This window comes from Adiantum capillus-veneris, chromosome 2, assembly GCF_014529385.1.
Source record: "Adiantum capillus-veneris isolate H3 chromosome 2, ASM1452938v2, whole genome shotgun sequence".
NCBI lineage: Eukaryota > Viridiplantae > Streptophyta > Polypodiopsida > Polypodiales > Pteridaceae > Adiantum > Adiantum capillus-veneris.
Genome location: NC_140932.1, coordinates 105,723,331 through 105,746,796, shown reverse-complemented (window position 1 = coordinate 105,746,796; position 23,466 = coordinate 105,723,331). Strand labels below are relative to the sequence as shown.

General features: G+C 43.6%; 1 protein-coding gene across 2 annotated transcripts in view; it reads right to left on the bottom strand.

Moving 5' to 3' along the window:
- LOC147463331 (uncharacterized) overlaps positions 1–21,787 on the bottom strand; it is a 72,227-nt gene extending 50,440 nt beyond the window's left edge. The window contains exons 1-4 of one of the 2 annotated variants that reach the window (XM_086488113.1): positions 21,617–21,787; positions 21,487–21,545; positions 21,214–21,254; positions 7,847–7,878 (exon numbers count right to left, since the gene is read on the bottom strand). In XM_086488113.1, the coding sequence (XP_086344239.1) occupies positions 7,847–7,878; positions 21,214–21,254; positions 21,487–21,545; positions 21,617–21,712 (228 nt within the window). In that variant the 5' untranslated portion in view covers positions 21,713–21,787. The remainder of the gene's footprint in view (positions 1–7,846; positions 7,879–21,213; positions 21,255–21,486; positions 21,546–21,616) is intronic. The other variant, XM_086488105.1, reaches the window with a different exon arrangement.
- Positions 21,788–23,466: the final 1,679 nt, after the last annotated feature.

Genomic DNA, 23,466 nt, shown 5'->3' with positions numbered 1-23,466 from the left:
CATAGAAAAATTCATTCCAAATCTCAGACCATGACCATCCGCAACATATTTAGCAATCACATCTGGATCCATTCCGGACCTCACTGATGCCCGATTAACTAATCCTTATTGCAATCATGTCTATAGAGATTTATGAGACCGAAATGCTGCAGTCACTTCGTCTTTCAGTTCCTACACTCAAACAAGTCAAATGAGAGAGTAGAAATCAATCATATTCACTTTAAAGAATTCTGTGTCATAAAGTCATACAGCAAAATATTGGTCAGTCCATTAGTATCCATGAAACCCAAGGGGACATCAGTGACTTTATTCAAAATCGGGGTAATCCGTTGACAAAGGAGCGAAGTGACTCCCCTCTTGTGCAAACCCGCTACACTAGATTCACCCGTGCTGAATCCGGGGCTCTATAGGACTAGACTATGCTAAACCAAGTGCCTCAAGGTAAAGTTCCGAAATATGAGGAGTATCTGCTAGGTCCTCCCCCTCCATCCACTTCGCATCCAATGCGGGATAGTTCTTGAATTTAACCAAGAACCACTGAATCACTTTACCTTTCATCTTTCTTTCCTTGTGTGCCAAAATCTATTCTGAAACGAGTATCTCCTCTCTTTCCTCCACTGCGGGTTGCTCATCAAGCTCCCCATCAATTGGCACATCACCTTTAAAAGGCTTCAATAGACTCATATGAAACGCATTGTGAATCTTCCAAGTAACGGGCAACTTGAGTCTAAAGGAGACATCATTTATCTTTAGTTTTATCTAGAAAGGGTCATAATACCTCATGCTAAGAATTGGAAAAAGCTGCTCCTTTCCTTTTCGTTTTCTTAGGCGTGCCTTCTCAAAACGTAAGGGCACCCAATCGTCTCCCTTTAATTTTAAATATCGTCGATGTTGATTTGCTGCCTTCTTATGTCATTCTTGAGATTTTGCTAAAGCCTCGCGGACCTTGGCAAAAGCAGTGTCCAAGTCCCTCGTGTATTGGTTGGCTTCAAAAATCTTATCTTTAGTGCTAAGGGTGGAACCTCGGAGCACCTTCTCAATGATCGTCGAAGAGTGGGTCGTGTTATTATAGGCAAATTCCACCAAGGGCAAAAAAAATTCCCATTGAGTCTAGATGTAAGACTTCAATAGATCCAGAATAACTAAATTTGCAAACTCAAATTGCCCATTTTGTCTACGGGTGGAATGATGATGAGAACTGCAACCGCGTGCCAATGTTCTCCTAAATAGCCCTCCAAAACAAACTCGTGAATCGGGGATCTCTGTCAGAGACTATTGTCTCAGGCATGCCATGTAGTCGGATAATTTGTGTAATTAACAGTCTCGCTAAATGATCCGGCTTGACTGTTTTCTTCACTAGAATGAAGTGAGCTTGCTTGCTAAATCTTCGATGACATTCCTAATGCCATCATGCCCACTCTGTGTCTTGCGGAGATCAAAAATGAAATCCATTGCAATACTTTCCCAGGGGCGGGTGGGAATGGGTAAAGATTGTAGTAATCCTTGTGCCTTATGCCTGACAAACTTGACCTTCTGGCATACTAAATAACTGAGAACAAAGTCGTCCCCATCTTTCTTGAGTCTCGACCAAAAGAAGTAACGCTTTACACATTTCAAGGTGGTGTCGATGCCGCAGTGACCCGTACAGTCAAAATCTTTTGCCTCAACGGCTATGTGACACATAACATTGTTTTCTTCATCAAGCAGCCATCCCGTATGAGATATCCTGCTACTACCTCCCCATTCTGTATTCGAGTGAATACATTGGAAAAATCCGGATCCGTGGCGTACCGATCAACCATGTCCTCGAAGCTTCTATGATGAATCACGGAAATAGCCAAGACTAGAAGCTTCTCAGACAATGCGTCTGCCACCAAGTTTTTATGTCCTTGAACATGAACAATCTGGAAGTGAAATTGTGACAAGATGTTAGCCCACCGCATCTGCTTTTCCGAAAGCTGCTTCTGTGATAGGAAGTAGCGGAAACTCTGATGATCAGTAAAGAGCGTGAAATCGGCTCCGAGTAGGTAATGTCGCCACTGAGTAAGAGCATGGATCACTGCCAAAAGCTCTTTCTCATAAATTTGTGTTGTCAATTCTGGCCTTGAAAACAATCGGCTTTCATAGGCAATCACATGGCCTTCTTGCATTAAGACCGCTCCTAGACTACGACCACAAGCATCACAAAACACTTCGAATAACTTTTGCAAGTCCAGCGAAGTCAACACTGGTCCAGTAGTCAGTTTTTCTGAAGTGTCTGAAAGGCAGTCACCTCTGTCGATCCCCATGAGAAAAGGGACTCCATTTTGTGTCAAAATGTGCAAAGGGGAAGCTACCTCTGCAAACTTTCGAATGAACCGCCAGTAGTAAGAACACAAGCCCAAGAAGCTTCTAGCTTCATGAACATTCCTCAAATCTCGCAAGTCATGTATAGTGTCAATCTTGGTTGGGTCCATCTGTACTCCTACTACTGCTGAGACAATGTGTCCCAAAAAGTGTATCTCCAGGAAGAAAAATTTCACTCTTTTTGGCATTGATAACTAATTTGTGATCCCACAATGCCTGAAAGACAAGTAGCAGATGGTGTCGATGTTCTGCTTCATCCTTGGAGAAGACTATAATGTCATCAAAGAAAGTGCCGACAAAAGATCAATACTCTCGGAAAATCCTATCCATCAACCGGTTGAAAGTCGCTGGAGCATTGATGAGGCCAAAAGGCATCACCAAAAAGTCACACAAACCGAAACTTGTCCGAAAGGCTGTCTTGTAGACATCTCCCGGAGCGATTCTGATCAAATGATATCCGCTTTTCAAATCAATCCTACTGAAACAAGAGGATCCCTGAAGTCGGTCAAGAATAACATCGATCCTTGGAATCGAAAATCTGTTTTTAATAGTGATTTTATTGAGAGCTCTATAATCAATGCACATTCTCCAATATCCGTCTTTCTTTATTACCAACAACACCGAAGAGCAGTAGGGTGAAGTACTCGACTGGATAAGACCCTTTTCCAAGAGGTCTTTCACTTGGTTCATGATCTCTTCATTCTGGGCTCAGCTAACACAGTAAGCTGGCCGGTTCAGTGGTGTGCTTCAAGGAATCAAATCAATGGTGTGATCCTCAGGACGAGATGGGGGTAACTAGCCTGGCAGGCCCTCAGAGAAACAATCAGCATGTGTGTGGAGAAAATCTTGGCGTTCTTTATCAAGTTCAGACATGTTTGTTCTATGTTCGTCATTCAACTCTTTCAAATAGATCGAGTAAACAAAGAGACTGGATTTCATTAATTTGGGAATGGCCGAAGCCGACAATAGGGACGAACTCGCCCTTCAGTTTTACATCAAGTATAATTTTCGGCCCTTTTCATTCGTTAAGGTTGCTTTCTTGGCCCGATAGTTAACCACTGCGTTGTTCATATGGTACCAAGGGACTCCTAGGAGGACGTCACACCCTTCCAAAGGCATGATGTAAAACCTCGTGCCCTAAAAACCCCCGACAATGCAAACGAAGTTTGCCAATGCAGGCGTAATGGCTATGTCCCGTCCGGGTGCCGCTAGAACTGCCTCTGCTGGTGGTCTCATCCTATCGATCGAGCCGTGCCGCCAATTCAAGTGAAATAAAGTTGGCCTTGGCTCCTCCATCGAAGAAAATCAGGGCTTCTTGATCTTTCACTTTGCCCCAAGCTCGGCAAAGTTCTGTACTTTCATCTACCAGGCTTGGGTCAGTACCCATGCAATCTGGTACCAGTCCTGCTTTCATCTTGCCTTTTCTGCCACGTTCCTTTGCTGCTCTCGAACTCTCTCGGCTATCTTCAGTCTGTCCTTGATGTGCCTTTTTGGGGCACTTTGCGGAGATGTGCCCTTGTTCCCCGCAGCCAAAACACTTCCCCTCTTTGATATAGTTAGCCCTTTCTCGAAGAGTCAGTCGGGGTCGTGTATCCTTCTTTTCTTGGGAACTCTTTTCCTTTCGACTTTCATTGTTGGAGGTCTGCCGGGTTCTCTGAGTCAAGATCTCATCAGTGGAGTAAGTCCAATTCCCCAAATGTATCGAGAAACCCCGTTTTGCATGACCCATTAATTCCTGGATAGAATTTGACTTTTGTTCAAGGCAGTAGTCTCAGAACTCTGTAGAGAGTCCGCAGCAAAACCGCTCAATCCGTTTCTTATAGGTGACCTTCTTAAATGAAGAGGTTGGTATATCTTTGCATAAAACATATGGTCATCGGAGTCCGAACTGTCAGAGAATGACTCCTCTGTAGAGCTATCAAAAACTGGCAAAATCTGAGTTTCTTTGCCTTTTTCTTGCCCTTTCAGAAGATTTTGCTTTTTGCATCTCTTTTGTCCGTTCCGTCCTCCTCGCTGGAGTCAAAAGAGCTAGAAGAATTGTCAGAAGAAGAGGAAGAAGAAGAACTGGGTCCAGTAGTTCTTCAAAGCGTACACCCTTCTTCTGCTTTCTTGCAGATTCAAAAGAAGATTGACGGCCCAAATAAGCAGGGTAGTCAATCCCCTTCTTGCTTTCTAGATCGATTTTTCATGTCCAAAAGCTGACTGATCTGGGTCTAAACCACCTCTTGAAGTTCTTGTTCTGTAAACATCCTCGAAGAAGGAGGTTACTTGAGTGCCGGTTTGATTGGTGGCTCTGTGGCTTTCTGCCACAGAGTGTGCACTTTTGCTGAGACAAAAAAATTTGCAAACTGAGGGTCTTTCACAAATTCAAACATCTGCTTTGTGAACTCGTCAACCTGCTGTCGACGTTGCATCTGTTGAAGTTCATACTGAATAGGCCGAGGTGGCCCGTACTCTTCTTCTGTTAATTCGTTTAAATCTTCTGTGTGGTCTCCTCCCGCCTCAACAGATGCAATAGAAGTATTCTTTTCTGAATCCATAAGTGTCGCGAAATAAGGGATCCGATTTCTCGGTAGAAGAGAAATCGGCCGTGCTCTGATACCGCTATAACAAACTTGGACACCCCTAAGTCAAGATTCTACCGCGACACAGCAGAGATTCGCTTCAAAATAACTCACAGAACAAAAGAGAATCGACACAGCCCGACGTAGTTCCGTGCCAAGAGATATTGGCCCCAAAGACTGGCGCCCCTTTCGGTATTTATTTTTATATTAATCTTTGAGCAAAGTACAATTGAGACCGCGGGTGCTCGCTCTCAGACTCTGCGTCCAAATGCTTTGCAGAGTGAGCCCCTAAGGCCTCTTATAAAGAGTTTACAAAGGGTTGCTAAAAGCAGAGCCCCAAAAGCTTTCAAAATAAAAAGCAATTGTCTCAAAACCGGCAAACGCAAAGCGCGGAACGTCCATATTGTTGTCCGTAAAACGCGGAGCGTCCGTACAGTCAGCGTAAAACGTGGAGGTTCAGTACAGTGCCATGTCAGCCAGTCAGCGTGAGATTCGAGCGTCCGTACTGCTGCGCAACGCTCTGTTTTTATGGGCTATATGTCCCCAGGCCCCGCCTCGGCTAATGTCCATAAGTTGGAACAACTTATAAGTTGAAAACCTTCTGCTTGGTACCGCTGGGTCATGCCACGTCATCAAGTTGTGACACCCGCCACTCCCCGTCTCATAGGTCGTGCATCTCTTCAGTTCAATTGTTATTTGAAATGCTTGAAGTTGTTCAATCTGTTCTTTTCCGTTGGCACGTGGTGCATGTCCCCGTTACATTAGGAGCCTGTAAAACCTGTGTAGGAGCTTGTATGAACCCCTACATCCTTGGATTCTTGACCAACTACTGAAAATTTTCCATGTAGCTAAGTAGTTGAGCTTTAAGCAACCTACGCTCTTCTTGAAGAGTTGTAGGAACTTTCTTTGTGCCGCGTGAGGAAGATCCCTCTTCAAGTATCTAGTATCTCTTCTCTGCATAATGATATGCTCTGTGTTGCTTTCACTCACAACAATCCACGCTGCACTCTTTCAACAAAAAGTGACTATCCCGTCGATGGACCCGGTCAGTACACTAAAGAGGGCGGTACAAATTAAACTACCTGTTAATTATACACAGAGAACTGAGAGAGAGAGAGAGAGAGAGAGAGAGAGAGAGAGAGAGAGAGAGACTTGCATCCAACAACTTGATTGTCACTACACACGAAGACAGACATCCGGGTAGGCCCCAAAGACTAGCGCCCCTTGCAATATTTCTTTATTCAATTATAAACAAACGATCCGACACTAAGACAAAACTCCCACCAAGATGTCCTAACAACACCAAAATCTGTATAGGTCAAAAGTACACGTCTAAGTTAACCTACTGACATGTGTCCATTTTGCCTCTTATGGTTCAGTTTCCTAACCCCTCCCAATTCATAAAGTTGTTAGTGACTTGCCGTGTGGCCTAAATTCTCTTTAGGCCCGCACACACTTTCATTCTCATCAAGATTCAATGCTAACTGGCCCAGCCAAACACCGACTGACCGACCTAGATTCCCGATGTGAGAAACTCGCTTGGCTACAGCCATTTCACACTGGCCATGCAATGTCCACTTGCACGTTTTCAAGAGTTCCTAGGAAAACAAGCAAAAAAGAAATAAATAAAAACATGTAATAGGAAAAATACACCTCCTGTTGACACCTCTACTATTGTGAGATTGGCTCCACCCACACACCTCTCCTCTCTTCTCCTCCTCCAGTGCACGCATATACGCACGCTTGCACATCCTCCACTCCCTTCGTTTGACGAGTCAAATAGCCAACTTGCATCCATTGCACACATTAACAGATGACTCTGTCTAATATATGTTCTGCACCTTTTGAAAAATTCTTTACCAACTACACCTTTTCTACTTGCAAAAAATTAAGAGATTCTACCAATCCCTCTATGAATCTATTTGAAAAGCTCTTGTTTCCATAATAGGTTAATACTTTGTCACAAGACGGGTACCACGTGCCAATAGAAAAGAACAGACTGAACAAACTTTTAGCACTTCAATAACAACTTAACTCAGAGAGAGAGACGACACGCGACACGGAGTGGCGGAATTCTACCCCAGAGAGCATTGGCCCCAAACCTTTGCGCCCCTTTCAGTATTTCTTTATATTGCATCAACAGTACAAGCCGGTACTCCAAACTCTGCACCTTCTCCAGAAAGCATGCCAGAGAATAAGCCCATAGCCTCATATTTAAAGGCCCTAGGCCCCAAAAGCAGTTTACATGAAAAGCCTTCACAACTCAAAAGCTTCTGGTCCAAAAGCAATGCTAAAAAGCTGCCAGTGCGTTTTGCGAAATTCCGTACAACTGTCGCGTCAGTTGTCAGCGCAAAATATGGAGCGTCCGTACAGCTACCACGTCATTAGTTTTTGTGTGTGTGTGTGTGGGTCTTGGTTTATTTTAATCCTTTATGTCACTTCGGGCCCCATCGGACGGGGTCCCCATAAGTTGGTAGATACTAGGACTTCTTCCTTTTTTACTTGTTCTTTTTAGGGTTTAGGCTTCTCGGCCGACATCTGTAAGTTTGCTCCATTCTTTAGGGCTTTGACACGTCAGCAATTTGTGACATACTCCATATGTCTCTAAAGTAGAAATGTGTCATCCATTTGTTTCCTAATTGAAAAATAATTTATATGCATAAAAGTCTAAATGTAACTAGGTGGGCGACTTGAAGATGATGTTTGTCATGAATCATTTTTTTAAACTTGTCTTGATTTTATTACAAGAGACATATGATGTTTACTTTATAATTTTATGGTTATACTACAGCCATACATAACAAAATTACCGATCTATCTTTGTGTACCCACAATTATAAATATACATGTAAGGAAAGAAGTATGCTTTGACTAAATCTATACAATACAATGCTTTACGTTTAATACACCAAGATTCGTTGAGCATAGAAACATACCACACTAAGGAACTTGTGTAAGCTTACAAACTCTGCAAATAGACAAGCTCAATTAGTCTCTCTCTCTCTCTCTCTCTCTCTCTCTCTCTCTCTCTCTCTCTCTCTCTCTCTCTCTCTGTGTGTGTGTGTGTGTGTGTGTGTGTGTGTGTGTGTCTCTGTGTGTGTGTTATGTCCCGCTTACAGGAGAGGGGATTGAGTCTATGACACCGTCGAGATGGGTGCCCAGCGTCCGGGCGGACGTAGTGTGAACCCGGCAAGTGTGGCCGGTCACTTTTATAAAAGGAGGCCAAGGCCTCATTTGTAGTTATCGATCCCCACTGGCAGAGTGACAGTGGTTAGCCCATGAGGCTAGGAGTGCGTGAGGTCACCTCGAGGAGGTGAGGCCGGGTGGTATGGGATGCTCGGTCTTACAGGTGCATACCTGCATCCTCAAACGTTGGCCCCAGCAAGGGGGTGCTGTCGGATAGTGACTATGGTCAGATGGTTTCTCTGACGTGTGTCTACAGGGCCAAGGTGGTCTGTGTAGCCGAGAAATAGTTTCCAAGAGTTCGTTTCATGGTATAGAGCCGGCTTGGTTGCAGGAAGGACCATGTGCACACCTATGGATCGGTTCGAGTCAGATAACCTCAGTTTGGTCTAACTTTTAATGAATAACTGCTAAAATTATCTATTTTTCTTCTCGTGGGCGTGTGTGCAGGTGAAAATTCATAGTCGTTTTGCTCATTTTTTTAAAAAAAATCAGAAGAGATTTACTACGTGTGATTGCTGATTTTGACAAAAATCAGAGGATTTTTTAGTTAATTTTATCGATTTTTGAGGAAAATTGTCACGAAAGACGGAAGCGTAAACTTACTTTTAAATGCAATTTAAATACTCAAGAGAATTGGGGGGGGAGAGAGAGAGAGAGAGAGAGAGAGATCATTGGGGACCAAGATGGGCTGCCCCCCCCCCCCCCCCCCCCCCCCCAACAAGATTATCTTCAATACTGAGGGAGAATCTTTACAAACACAGGAACGGGGCAAATGCCCGTCCTCCATTCTTTCTTTGATCTTTTTCTGCTTCTGACTAAGAGAGCGAGAGGACTACTCTCTGACTTCTGAGAGGGTTTTCTCCTCTTCTGTGAGATTTTGGAAGCTCCCGCAAGCGAGAGTCTATCTCCCACAAATCTCCTCGAAAGCTCTCCTAAAAGAGAGTCTATCTTCCGCTAAATGTGTCCCTTCATACGTAATCATTCCTGCCATGAACACAAGGAGGAAACACCCAAAACGCACACGCACACACACGCTTGCTGTAATTTTCTGCACAAAACCTGAAATTCTTACATGTGCACGTTCCGACGCTGAAACGGAGGCCTTTTTCGCGATGGAATTGCAAGTAGAGAAGGAAGAGATTCTATGAATGCTCTGCTGAACTTCATGCTAGTAAAGGTGTTTAAGGGCTGAAAACAGAGAATTTACAGCATCTATTGGATAGAGAGAGAGAGAGAGAGAGAGAGAGAGAGAGAGAGAGAGAGAGAGAGAGCTTCCTTCCACTTTTTTGCGACCAAACTTTAAGAGAAGACGGCTATGGCTGTGAGAGCCCTTGTTCTAGACTATGGGAGCTCAAGGCTACCACATAAGTCGCAAGGGGCTGCACTCAAGCTTCAATGAAGAGCTCCAACGCGTAGAGCACACTCACTTTAGGGGGGGTAGGTGCATTGCCAACCTCCCATGAGGGGGGAGGGGCTACTCTTAAGTAAGCTCCAGGAAAGGGGGCGCTAGGAGATGAGGGAGGGTGAGAGCAAGAGAGAGAGAGTCACTTTGCATGGGTAAGTGTGCCACGTGGCACACTTGCTTTATAACTTAAAAACCATTCAACTTTTAACTTTTAAAACTTCCTACGCCATTAATGAAATGCGCAATTAACTCACAAATGGTCACATGAATGCTACTTATGAAAACATCATATGCTCCTCGGCACAATGCCATACTAGCACTGCTCTTGCATCACATGTTCGCACTTGTCCGGCCATTTACCCGGACGCAAATGAATAAAATTGATTTAACTCACTTATCCTAAGGCTTTATTATAAATAATCCAGGCCTTAGGATCACTGTTCTAAGGACCCCATCTCATTCATGTGCCCGCATCGGCGCGCGTAATTTTCTGAGCCTAAAATCTCAGACTACTATCTACCCCTTATTGTCACGATTGTGACTATGTTACAGTATTACATCTACTCCTAGTTGCAGATACACGAAGTGCCATGCCAAGGAGAACCCCTACACTTGGATGGTCACGAGCCTTTGCTCAAGAGACGTGCTTCTGCGCCAAAAGCCACACTCCTTCGACGACTGGTCACACCCCTTCGCTCTATGGTTGCGACTCTTCGTCCAATGGTTCTGGCTCTTCGCCGAAAGGATGTGTCTTTACGTCTAAAGTCGCATCTCTTCACCATGAGACATGTCTTTTCATTTATATCTCTTCGTCTCCTATATAAGGAGCCTATTGTACTCAGTTTTCAAGCATTCATTCAATCAATCAAACACACATTCAGTCTCTTGAGTCTCAGTTTGATCTTAAGTATGAAGTTTTAAGTCTTAATTATAGGATTCACACCACTAATCCTCACAGTGGTATTAGAGCAAATTTTTTTCCCGGGACTTGAAGGTTGTGAGCCTCACCCTCGCCGCTACACTCTATCCCCTTCCCGGAGTTGCATGGAAGCAGAAGAAAGATGGTACATACGACCATATGAGGTAAATTGAATTTTATCACTCCAATTTTATATACAAGACAGAAGAGAGAGGTGTGTGTGCGGCGTATCGGGAACCCCGCGTATAGCTGTGTGTGCTATGATTCTTGGTGTGGGCGTACTGGAGTTCTTGTGACTTCTGGTGAGGTCTTTCACTTGGAGTGCCGCTTCGTAGGTGCCACTTTGTGTAACACGGGAGTGAACCCGCAGGGGACACCCCTTCACGAGGTTCGCACCCCTTCATCTCTCCATGCACTAGCACCTCTTCATCTCCCCATACACTGGCAATTCTTGCTAAAGTGCTGGCTGAATTCAAACGCTGGCTGCCCTGGCTAATTGTGATGCTTCCTAGAATTTTTTTTACGTAAAGCACAATACACAGCAGCGTATACATTATTTTAAGCTAAGTGCATGCCCTTAAATTTACAAGTGGCCGCCCAACCCCAAAAAAAATTTAAGTGCCATGTGAACTTACCCCTTCAACTTCAACTTACGTACAAAATGCCTACACACCAGCGATTTCAACATTTGAACACTGCTCTCCCTCCCAGCGCTAGAGTTCTGCACTTTCTCTGCGCACAAGCCACATGGCCGAGTCCCGACGGAGAATTCGACGTACCCATCCCATTACTCTCGTATATAGATGAGATTTCGGACGTTGTTCTCCCGGAAATTCCTACTACACCGAAGTCATAATTATTCTGGATACTCCAAAACCCAAAGTTATTGAGATCTTGATTTGCCAGAGCAGGAACCCACTCCCGAAGCGGTGCTCTTGCCCTACCCGTTCTAGAACTTGTTCGAGTTCCCTTTGAGACGTAAACATGCCGACTTCTCAGGACGAAGAAGGTCAATCAAAAGATGCCCGTACGCTTATCAAGGATCTTATCAAGGAGCAAATGGCAACACTTTCCACAAGCCTCGCATCACTTCACACTCGCTTGGATCATATGCAGACGCAAAACACTTCTCGGAGTCGTTCTGCTTTCATCTTGCCTTTTCGTCCACGTTCCTCAGCTTCTTTCGAACTCTCTGGCCTTTCTTCATTTTGTTCTTGCTGTGCCTTTTTAGGGCACTCCGCAAAGATGTGCCCATGTTCCCCGCATCCAAAACACTTCCCCTCTTTGATGTAGTTGGCCCTCTCCCAAAGAGTGACTCGGGGTCATGAATCCTTATCTTTCTTTTCTTCGGGGCTCTTCTTCTTTCTACTTTCATTGTTAGAAGTATGTTCAGTTCTTTGAGTCATGATCTTATCTATGGGGTAAGTCAGATTGCCTGAAGCAAAACCCGTTTCGCATGACCCATCAATTCTTGAATAGAATCTGACATTTGTTCTAAGCAGTGATCTCGGATCTCTGTAGGAAGTCCGCAGCAAAACCGCTCAATTTGTTCTTTAAACGAGATCTTCTTAAATGAAGAGGCTGGTAGAAAAGATCTCCAAAATCTCTCGCAATATGCATCCAAAAAATCTCTCTTAGTCATCCGAGGATGATTCCAAGCAGTTTGTATATCTCGTTCGTACTCTCGAGCCAGCCAATAAGAAATAAAAAGCCTTTTGGATTTCAGTCATTTAACTGGCGCTTCCTTGTTCAGTAGAAGGGTGGACCACCATGTTCGAGTTTCCCTAGAAGAAAGAGGTAGCCCTCCAAATCTTGGAGCGCTCTTAGTAATGCATTCCAGAGAAAGCTATGTCAAACTGTTGTATGAAGGCCAAAGCCCTCGAAGCATCTCTGAATCCAAAAAAAGTGTCAAACTTAATTGATTGTCCACCTTCTTTAAGTTCTCTAACTTCTTGCTTTTATCCTCGAGGAAGTCATACTGGTTGGCTTTATAGAAATGCTTCTTCTTTGCATAAAATCTGTGATCGTCGGAGTCCGAACTATCCAAGGATGAGTCCTCTGTAGAACTGTCAGAAACTGGGCAAAACTTAGGCTTCTTTGCCTTTTTCTTGCCCTTTCCGAAGCTTTGCTTTTTGCTTCGCTTTTTCCCTTTTCTGTGTTCTTCGCTTGAGTCAGAAGAGCTAGAAGAACTATCAGAAGAAGAAGAAGAACTGGATACTCCTTCAAATCGCACACGCTTCTTCTGCTTTCTTGTCGAGGCAAAAAGTAGATTGACGACCCAAATAACCTAGGAAGTCAGTTCCTTTCTTCTGCTTTTGTCGTGCTTTTTGGCTTTGTTATTCGCGTCAAAAAGCTGACTAATCCGTGCATCAACCACCTCTTCCAATTCTTGCTGTGTAAACATCCTCGGAGCAAGAGGTTTCTTGAGCGCCGGTTTGATGGGTGGCTCTCTGGCCTTCTGCCACTGGGTGTGCACTTCTTCGAAGAATGTCTGAGTCAAAAATTTTGCAAATTTTGGATCCTTCGCAATGTTAATCATCATCTTTGTCGCGTCGTCAACCAATTGTCAACATTCCATCTCTTTAATCTCTCCCTAAGTAGGCCAAGGTGGGCCGTACTCTTCATGAGAATCTTCTTCGTGATCTCTTCCCGCATCCCCAGATGCTAAAGAAGTCGCCTGTTCTTTTTTGGAATCCATAAGTGTCGCGAGAAAAGGATCGGATTTCCCGGTAGAAGAGAAATCGATCGCGCTCTAATACCATTGTAACAAACTTGGAACTCCAAGTCAAGATTCTAGCCCGACACAACAAAGATTCACTTCAAAACAGTTCACAATTTACACTTGATTCAACACGGCCCAGCCGGTGTAGTTCCGTGCCTAGAGATATTGGCCCCAAAGACTGACGTCCCTTTTGGTATTTCTTTTTGTATTAAATTGTGTTCAAAATACAAGAGAGTGGGAGGGTGCTCACTCTCAGACTCTGCGTCCACATGCTCTGAGAAGTGAGGTTGTCACAAAGTGATGACGTAGCTACGGATAGCAAAAACCCTAATTTCTGCCAAAAACCCTAAAATTCTTGCAAACCCTAATTTTTGCCAAAAACCCTAATTTCCGGAAATCGCGGAGGCGATTTTATTTTATTTTTTTAAATTATTTTTATTTTTAATGAGCGACGCAAATCCTAGCTTTTTGCTACGCAAGGATTTTGGATGAGAGAAAGAGCTGAATTGCTTTATTTTAACTCTTATTGAGAGAGAGAATTTGCTTTTGCTTTCAAGCTTTTGGGGCTCTGCTTTTGGGCATCCCTTGTAACCTTTAAATTAGTGGTGAGGGCCTCACTTCTCAGAGCATCTGGACGCAAAGTCTGAGAGTAAAACCCGACCCACTCTCTTGTACTTTGAATTGATTAATACAAAAAGAAATACCGAAAGGGGCGCCAGTCTTTGGGGCCAATATCTCTAGGCACGGAACTCCGCCGGGCCAGTGCAAATTTATTGTGATCTGTGAATTGTTTTGAAGTGGTTATTTGGTGCTGTCGCAATTGATTCTTGACTTGGAGTGTCCAAGTCTGTTACAGTGGTATCAGAGCACGGACGATTTCTCTTCTATGGGAAATCCGATTCCCAATTATTTTTTTCCCGCGGCACCTATGGCTTCACGCAAGGATCAGTCGACTCCCTCTGCATCTGGAGATGCGGACAAGGATCACAACGAAGATTCTGACAGAGAGTATGGCCCGCCTCGGCCTACTCAGGCGGAGCGGCGAGAGATGGAGCGTCGTCAATTGATCGGCGATGCAACAAAGATGATGCTCAGTATTGCGAAGGATCCGAAATTGGCAAAATATATGAGCGAGACTTCTTTTCAGTAAGTGCATGAACAGTGGCAGAAAACCACTACACCACCACTGAAACCCGCTCTCAAGAAAATTTCTGATCACAAACAGTATACAGAGAAGGAATTACAAGAGGTGGTTGATGCACCGATTGCTCAGCTTTTTGACGTGCAAAAGAAAGTCAAAAAGCACGGCAAAAAGCAAAAGAAAAGCACTGACTTCCCGGGATATTTGGGTCCTCAATCAACTTTTGACAAGGCAAAGAAACGGAAGAAGCGTGTTCGATTTGAAGGAGTACCCAGTTCTTCTTCTTCTTCTTCATCTGACAGTTCTTCTAGCTCTTCAGATTCGAGCGAAGAAGAGAGAAAAGGTAAAAAGCGAAGCAAGAAACAAAGCTTCGGAAAGGGCAAGAGAAAGGCAAAGAAGGCTACATCTCGCCCACAGACTAACAGTTCTACTGAGGACTCGTCTACAGACAGCTCAGATTCCGATGACGAAAACTTCTATGTGAACAAGAAAAAATTTTACAAAGCCAACCAGTATGACTTTCTCGAAGATAAAAGCAAGAAAATCCGAGAGTTTAAGGAAGGTGGCCACTCGATCAAGTTTGATACTTTTTCAGGATACTTAGATGCTTCGAAGGCTTTGTCTTTAATACAACAGTTTGACATCGCTTTCGCGGGAGGACGCTATTCAGAGCACTCCAAGATTCGGAGAGATGCCTCTTACTTTAAGGGGAATGCTCGTACTTGGTGGTCCACGCTTCTTTTAAACAAGATTGCGCCAGTTAAATGGCTGAAATTTAAGAAGCTTTTTATTTCTTCTTGGTTGACGCAAGAATATGAACGAGATATACGAGCTGCTTGGAACCATCTTCGAATGACCAAGAAAGATACAATCAATGCTTACTATGAAAGATTCTGGAGCTCTTTTCTACCCGCCTCTTCATTCAAGAAGATCTCGTTCAGAGAACAGATTGAGCGGTTTACCTTCAGTCTACCTACAGAGATCCGAGATCACTGCTTGGAACAGAAGTCAGCTTCTATTCAGGAGTTGATGAGTCATGCCAAGCGGGGCTTTGCCATTTTCTCTGGCAGTCTGACTTACCCCACAAATGAGAACATGACACAACAAGCCAAATAGACTTCTGGGAATGAAAGTAGAAAGAAAAAGAGAAACCCAGAGAAAAAGGATGCACGCCCAAGCTTACTCCTGAGGAGAGAGCTCGCTTCATCAGAGAGGGGAAGTGCTTTGGATGCGGGGAACATGGACATATCTCCGCGAAGTGCCCTAAAAAGGCACCGAAAGAACAAAATGATAGACGACGACAGGCCTGAGAGTTCGAGAGCAGCTGAGGAACGTGGCAGAAAAGGCAGATAGGAAAGCAAAACTGGTACCACATGGCATGGGACCTGCACCGAATCTAATGAATGAAAGTATAAACTTTGCCGCTTTTGAGGCAAAGTGAAGGATCAGGAAGCTCTTTTGAAGGAGCCAAGGCCAACTTCTTTTCACTTGGAATTGGCGGCTCGATTTGGAATTACGCCCGACAGACTGACGCCACAGGCGGAGGTAGTTCGACTGGCACCCGGATGGGATGTTGCCATTACACCGAGCATTGGCAAACTTCATTTGCAATGACAGGGGTGTTCAGGGCACACAAGTGACGTTCTACTCAGGATCCCTTGGTACCACAAGAACTACGCCGTGGTTGACTACCGGGCCGAGAAAGCGACTTTGACAAATGAAGGGCTCAGAGATTGTACTTGATGAACTTCAGTTTTCTTTACTCATTCTTATGGGAGAGACCTGAACGATGGATAAAGGTTAAATATGTTTTGACTTGAATAAAAGAAGGCCAAGATTTTTCTCCACACTCATGCCGATTGCTTTTTAGAGGGCCTGAAGATCATACCATTGATCTGATACCTGGAAGCATGCCACCGAACCGGCCACCTTACCGTGTGAGCCGAGTACAGAATGAAAAGATTATGAACCCAGTGAAAGACCTCTTGGAAAAGGTCTTGTCCAGCATAGTACTTCACCGTATTGCTCTCCACTGTTGTTGGATTTGAAGAAAGACGGATCTTGGAGAATGTGCATCGATTAAAATAGCGCTCTCAACAAAATCACCATCAAGAACAAATCTCCGATTCCTAGGATCGATGATATACTCAACAGGTTACAGGGATCCTCGTGCTTTAGCAGGATTGACTTGAAGAGTGGATATCATCATATCCGAATCACGCCGGGAGACGTCTACAAGACAGCCTTTCAGACGACTTTTGGGTTATTTGAGTTTTTGTTGATGCCTTTTGGCTTAACCAATGCTCCTGTGACATTTAACCAGATGATGGACACGATTTTTCGAGAGTACAGGCTATTTGTTGGCACTTTCTTTGATGATATCATTGTTTCTCCAAGAATGAGGCAGAACACAGAGATCATCTGCTTCAGAGACTTTTTGGGACACTTTGTCTCAGCAGCAGGAGTGCAAGTGGATTCGGCCAAGATAGACACTATCTATGATTGGCCCGATTTGAAGAATATCCATGAAGTTGAAAGCTTCTTGGGACTGTGTTCGTACTAGAGGCGGTTCATATGAAAGTTTGCAGAGGTAGATTCCCCTTTGCATATCTTGATACAAAAAGAAGTCTTTTTCTCGTGGAGATCCACAGAGGTGACTGCCTTTCAAACATTGAAAGAGAAATTGACTATAGGACTAGATTTGACTTTGCCGGACTTGCAGAAGTCATTTGAAGTATATTGTGATGCTTATGGTCGTAGTCTAGGTGCGGTCTTGATGCAAGAAGGCCATGTCATGGCTTACGAGAGCCGATTGTTCTCTAGGCCGGAGATGACACCACAGATTTACGAGAAAGAGCTTTTGGTGGTTATCCATGCTCTTACTCAGTGGCGGCATTACCTACTCGGAGCGGATTTCACTGTCTTTACAGACCATCAGAGTTTGCGCTACTTCTTGCCACAGAAGCAGCTTTCAGAAAAGCAGATGCGGTGGGCGAACATCTTGTCATCGTTTCACTTCCAGATTGTCCATGTGCAGGGACAGAAGAATGTGGTGGCAGATGCTTTGTCTAGGAAGCCGTTGGTTCTGGCTATTTCCGCAATACATCATTAGGAGCTTCGAGGATATGGTCGATCAGTATGCCACAAATACAGATTTTGCAGATATTTTCACACGGATACGGGATGGGGAGATAGTAGCTGGATACTCCCTTCACGAAGGCTACTTGATGAGAAAGACTATGTTGTGCGTTACACAGCCGTTGCGGGAAAAGGTTATGACTGAATGCCACTGTCCATCTTTTACGGGTCACCGCGGCATTGCTACCACCATGAAGGGGTAGAGAGATACTTCTTTTGGCCGAGACTCAAAAAGGATGTGGAAGAGTTTATGCGCAGTATGCCAGAAGGTCAAGTTTGACAGGCATAAGGCACAGGAATTGTTACAGCCTTTGCCCATACCCACCCGCCCCTGGGAAAATATTGAAATGGATTTCATTTTTGATCTCTCGAGAACACGGAATGATCACGATGATTTTCCGATTACATGGCATGTCTGAGCCGATTGTCTCCGATCCGACAGAGACCCCAGATTTATGAGTTTGTTTTGGAAGGCAATTTGGGAGAACATTGGCATGCAGTTGTAGTTCTCGTCATCGTTCCACTTGTAGACTGACGAGCAATCTAAGATTGCCAATTCAATGGTTTTAGATTTATTGAAGTCTTCTATCTCGGATCAGAAGACTCAATGGGAAAAGAACTTACCTTTGGTGGAATTTGCCTACAATAACACGATACACTCTTCGACGGGTAAGACGCCATTTGAGATTGTTGAAAGTGCTGCAAAGGTTCCATCCTTCCTGAGCACGAAAGATTAGATATTTGAAGCGGATGAATATTCGCGAGATTTGGATACGGCTTTTGCCAAGGTTCGTGAGACTTTTCAGAAGTCTCAAGAACGATAGAAAAAGGCAGCGGATTGCCATCGTCGCGACTTGAAACTGAAGGAGGATGATTGGGTGCTCTTACGTTTTGAGAAGGCACGCCTAAGAAAGAAAAAGGGAAAGGAGAGGCTTTTTCCAAAGCTTAGTATGCGATACTACGGACCTTTCCAAATTACTGAAAAGATAAATGATATCTCCTTCCGATTGAAACTGCCAGATACTTGGAGGATTCACAATTCATTCCATGTGAGTCTCTTGAAACCTGTTAAGGGTGATGTGCCTGATGATGGGGAGCCTGATGAGCAATCCGCAGTGGAAGAAAACGAGGAGACCCTTGTTCCTGAACAGATTTTGGCACATACGGATACGAAGAAAGGTAAAGTCCGAAGGCGGTTCTTGGTTAAGTTCAAGAACTTTCCTGCATTTGATGCGAAGTGGATGGAGGAGGAGGACCTAGCAGATACTCCTCGGATTGTGAAACTTTACCTCGATGTTTTGATTTAGCATAGTCTACTCCAAACGGAACCCAGAAATTCAGCTTGGCCGAAGATCTCGTCCAGTGGGATGCACAAGAGGGGAGTTACTCCGCTCCTTTGTCAACAGATGCCTTGATTTTGATACTAAAGTCACTGATGTTTCTTTGAGCTTCAGGAATACTGAGAGCTGACAGTATTCTGCTGGATGACTTTATGAAATGGAATTCATGATAATGATACTGATTTGTTCTTGACTTCTTTTGGGTGCAAGAATTGATAGCCAAAATGACTGCAGCATTTTGGTCTGATTAATCTCGAATAGACATGGTTGCAATAGGGGTTAGTCAATCGGACATCGATGAGGTCGCGATTGGACCTAGATATGATTGCTAGCTACATTGCCGATAAATCATGGTCTAAGATCCGAATGAATGTCGAATGGCACGTGATGTCCTGTGATGTCCCGTGATGTCGTGTGATGTGACTATCGATTTTGTACATGTGCTAGATGTGTGTTCCTGGTACGTAGGTACTAACAGTCGGTGTCTGCTAAGACGGTTTATGGCTTTTGTCGGTTTTGCAGGCGTAATCGCGGTCGATTACAATGCGTTCAAGAGGGGGGTATGTCACAAAGTGATGACGTGGCTACGGACAGCAAAAACCCTAATTTCTGCCAAAAACCCTAATTTCCGGAAATCGCGGTTTTTTTTCTTTTTAATAAATATAAATGAGCGACGCAAATCCTAGCTTTTTGCTACGCAAGGATTTTGGATGAGAGAAAGAGTTGAATTGCTTTATTTTAACTCTCATTGTGAGAGAGAGAGAGAGAGAGAGAGAGAGAGAGAGAGAGAGAGAGAGAGAGAGAGAGAGAGAATTTGCTTTTGCTTTCAAGCTTTTGGGGCTCTGCTTTTGGGCATCCCTTGTAACCTTTAAATTAGTGGTGAGGGCCTCACTTCTCAGAGCATCTGGACGCAGAGTCTGAGAGTGAAACCCGACCCACTCTCTTGTACTTTGAATTGATTAATACAAAAAGAAATACCGAAAGGGGCGCCAGTCTTTGGGGCCAATATCTCTAGGCACAGAACTCCGTCGGGCCAGTGCAAATCTATTGTGATCTATGAATTGTTTTGAAGTGGTTATTTCGTGCTGTCACGATTGATTCTTGACTTGGAGTGTCCAAGTCTGTTACAGAGGCCTTGCCCACTTTTTATTGGTTACAAGGGATGCCCCAAAAGCAGTAATCAAAAGCTTCCAAAATTAAAGCATCAAGTTCCAAAAGCTGTCCCAAAAAACTCAGCCAACGCAAATTTCGTACAGCGGCTTAAAAAAAGCGGAAATCCGTACGCTCTGCCACGTCAGCAAGTCAGTGCAAAAAAGCGGGATCTTCCGTACAACAGTCAGCGTGAAAAGTGGGGCTCCGTACGGTACTACCACATCAGCCTGCCGCCGCATTTTTACGGGACTGTGCCCTGCTGCCAGTGTGTCCGGGCATGCCACGTCACAAGGTTGCAACATACCAGCTATTTTTGAGTCAAGATTCGGTTGAGGCTTGGCGACTTCTTCATAAATCCTCTCCCGCTCTAGCTATTACTTCTTCGGAGGTGTGGAGCTGATACGCAACATCTTTATATACAGTGTTGGGGCAGCCACCTCTATCGGATCCACCAGAGCCATGCTTACATGCATGTCTTCTTTATAGCCAAGATGGTAAGGAAAGCCATTGACAGGATGAAGAGAGTCTCTAGTCTTTCCCCCACTTTCACTTTCACTGCAACATTTTGTTTAGGATGTTAGTCTTTCTTTCACCACACAGACTTTGTATTTAATTCACCAGTTTGTAACTTGTTGGTCTCATAGGTCATTTTAGCCTTTTGTAGACGTTAATATATCATACCATACCATACCATATCATCTCTCTCTCTCTCTCTCTCTCTCTCTCTCTCTCTCTCTCTCTCTCTCTCTCTCTCTCTCTCTCTCTCTCAACTTTGAGAGATAAGACTCCAAAGACATCCACTACCATCAAAGATGAGACTCCTCAGTCCACAAGTATCATCAAAGATGATTTGGAATATTACTGCCTCGATTCCCTCGAAATGAGAGGGTGGTGAAGTGCGTCCAATGTCTGGGTGAGAAGCTTTCTAGCAGTATAAGTGTTGAGCAAGGATGCCCACCCTATGCCACATGTTCATATTCTCCTCTGCTAATAGAGTGCTTTCCACAAACTTGTGCCAATGTCAGGCTAAACTACCATTACCCACACTAATGATCAGAAGTATCTTGTCCTAACATTGGCTTCTACACTTACACCTAGCATTAACATTAGCATCTTCCTTGAACTACCATTACCCACACTAATGATCAGAAGTATCTTGTCCTAACATTGGCTCCTACACTTACATCTAGCATTACCACTAGCATCTTCCTTGAAGTCCACACAACCAGAATTTAATCTCTGCTTTTTTTTTTTTTGAAAACATATCTTGCATGAAATCTAGGAGAATTTACAAAAGTACCTTCATAGGACATTGATCCACTCTGATCTCGATCATACATCCTGCGTAAATAATGAAAACAACTAGTGAAGGGACCAAGTAAACTACGAGTTATCCCGTAAATGCTGGCAAGCCCAAATGTCACAGTCGTGTGTGTGTGTGTGTGTGTGTGTGTGTGTGTGTGTGTGTGCGCGCGCGCATGCACAGGCATACCATCACATGCAAAATATATGAATGTATTTATACACAAACTAATCATGTGCACATATGAAAAGTGGGAAAAACAATCTTTACTTGATCATCTGAGCGATGACAGATCTGTTGAAGCGCAAATTGCCAGCAGAAAGCGCTTCCTGAAAGAAAAAAATAAACTATGAGGAAATGGAGTTTACGGAATTTTGGCTTGTCGATAGGGAGGGCTTACCTGGAGCTCAGTCTCGTTGATGGAGCCGGAGTTGTCTGTGTCCACTGCTTGGAAGAAAATACGAAGATCCTCCTCCTGCGCCATAGCCATAGCCATGTACTAAAAAATGAGGTACCTTCCGAGTTCACGTATTTTTTTGGTCTGGAAAATGAATACGCTTGGCGGCATCAACTTCAGGCAGCTGTTAAGTCGTAGTTTCTAGGGAAAATTACCAAAATACCCCTCTAATTTGTGGAAATTCCCAAAATACCCCTCAAATTTCAAAAATTCCCAAAGTACCCTTGTATCTATTTTAGCTGGATTGTTCATGATTTCCTAATCTTTATTCTTTTTTGACAATGTATATCCATTTTTTAGTGCTTAGCATGTAATTTGTCATAAATTACCTCCCAAAAAAAGACAATTATGTCTAAAAATAATGAAGCAATTAATCTCCAAAGCCTACATAACCAGCTCAAATTCTAGTTTTAGTATCTTGTATTCATAGACAATCAATCTTCTTATGAAAGGTATATTGGGAATTTTTGAAATTTGAAGGGTATTTTGGGAATTTCCACAAATTAGAGGGGTATTTTGGTAATTTTCCCTAGTTTCTATCTGGTTCCCTTTTTGGCCTGCAGGAGGGAAAGACTTTTTCATTGGCTTTAGGGAAAAATAAATAGAGAAAATTACCAAAATACCCCTCTCAGATGTGGAAATTCCGTCAAAAATCCCCTGAACACCCTCAATATTTTGTCACAAATACCTCGATTTTTTCCAAAATACCCTTGGTCGTGAGATTAAATTTCTTGAAAAAAGAAAAAATTTGTAGCTTTTCATAAGAAGACTGATTGTCTATCAATATATGATGTTAAAACTAGAATTCGGGTTTGTTACGTAAGCTTTGCAGATGAATTTCTTCATTATTTTTAGACATAATTGCCCTCTTTGCGAGGTAATTTGTGACAAATTACATGCTAAGCACTCAAAATCGGATCTTAATTGTCAAAAAGGAATAAAGATTAGAAAATCTTGTACAATCCAACCAAAAACAATACAAGGGTATTTTGGTAATTTTCCCAAAATAATAATTTGATTGGTCAGAGCTATTGTAAGCACTCGTTAGAAAGTTATGGATAAGATAATGATGTGTAGGAATGGTGAGTGATGCTCGCTAGGATGTTCATTAATTAGCTCGAGTGGAGTGGGGGTCTTGATGTGATGAGTCTATGGTGTTCGTGATTTTGTGGTAGGGGAGGAATGAGTGGGCTAGACTTCCAAGTAGGAGCCACCATGATGAGCATTGGGCTTGTCACTCGCTCTTCTAGGCTGAGTTCCAAATTTCCAGCTCAGCACCAAGCGCCTTAACGGCAGTTTTTCATGGGCAAGGGTTCACCCTATCCCATCACCCCCTCTTTATTTAGTTTGCACATAGTTTGCAGATAGACTTGGATGACAGTCACAACCCTCCTACCAAAAATGGCAAAGTGGAGAACATGAAGGCTTCATAGCCTCTTTAACACATCGAAAAGAGCATCTGGACCTTCAAGTTTTGATGTTGTCTCTGTTTTCACAGCCATGTGCATGTATCCGCCTGTGAAAGTTTATGTGTGCAAAATGAGTCCTAAAACTTGTTGTTCTCATTGGTAGAGTGGGCTTGGGGTATTTGGCAGGAGTTCTACCATTCTTCTTGCACAACTTATTGCTACTAGCTTGCTTGTAAGAAGGACGCTATAACCTTTATTCCCCCATACAAGATCCGGTATGTTGTATCAATTTCTTCACGTCCTTTTAAAAAGAGAAGGATATCACCTTCTGGCTCAATCAAATGCATTTGCATGATAGTAATAAGTGTTACATCTAGATAGTCG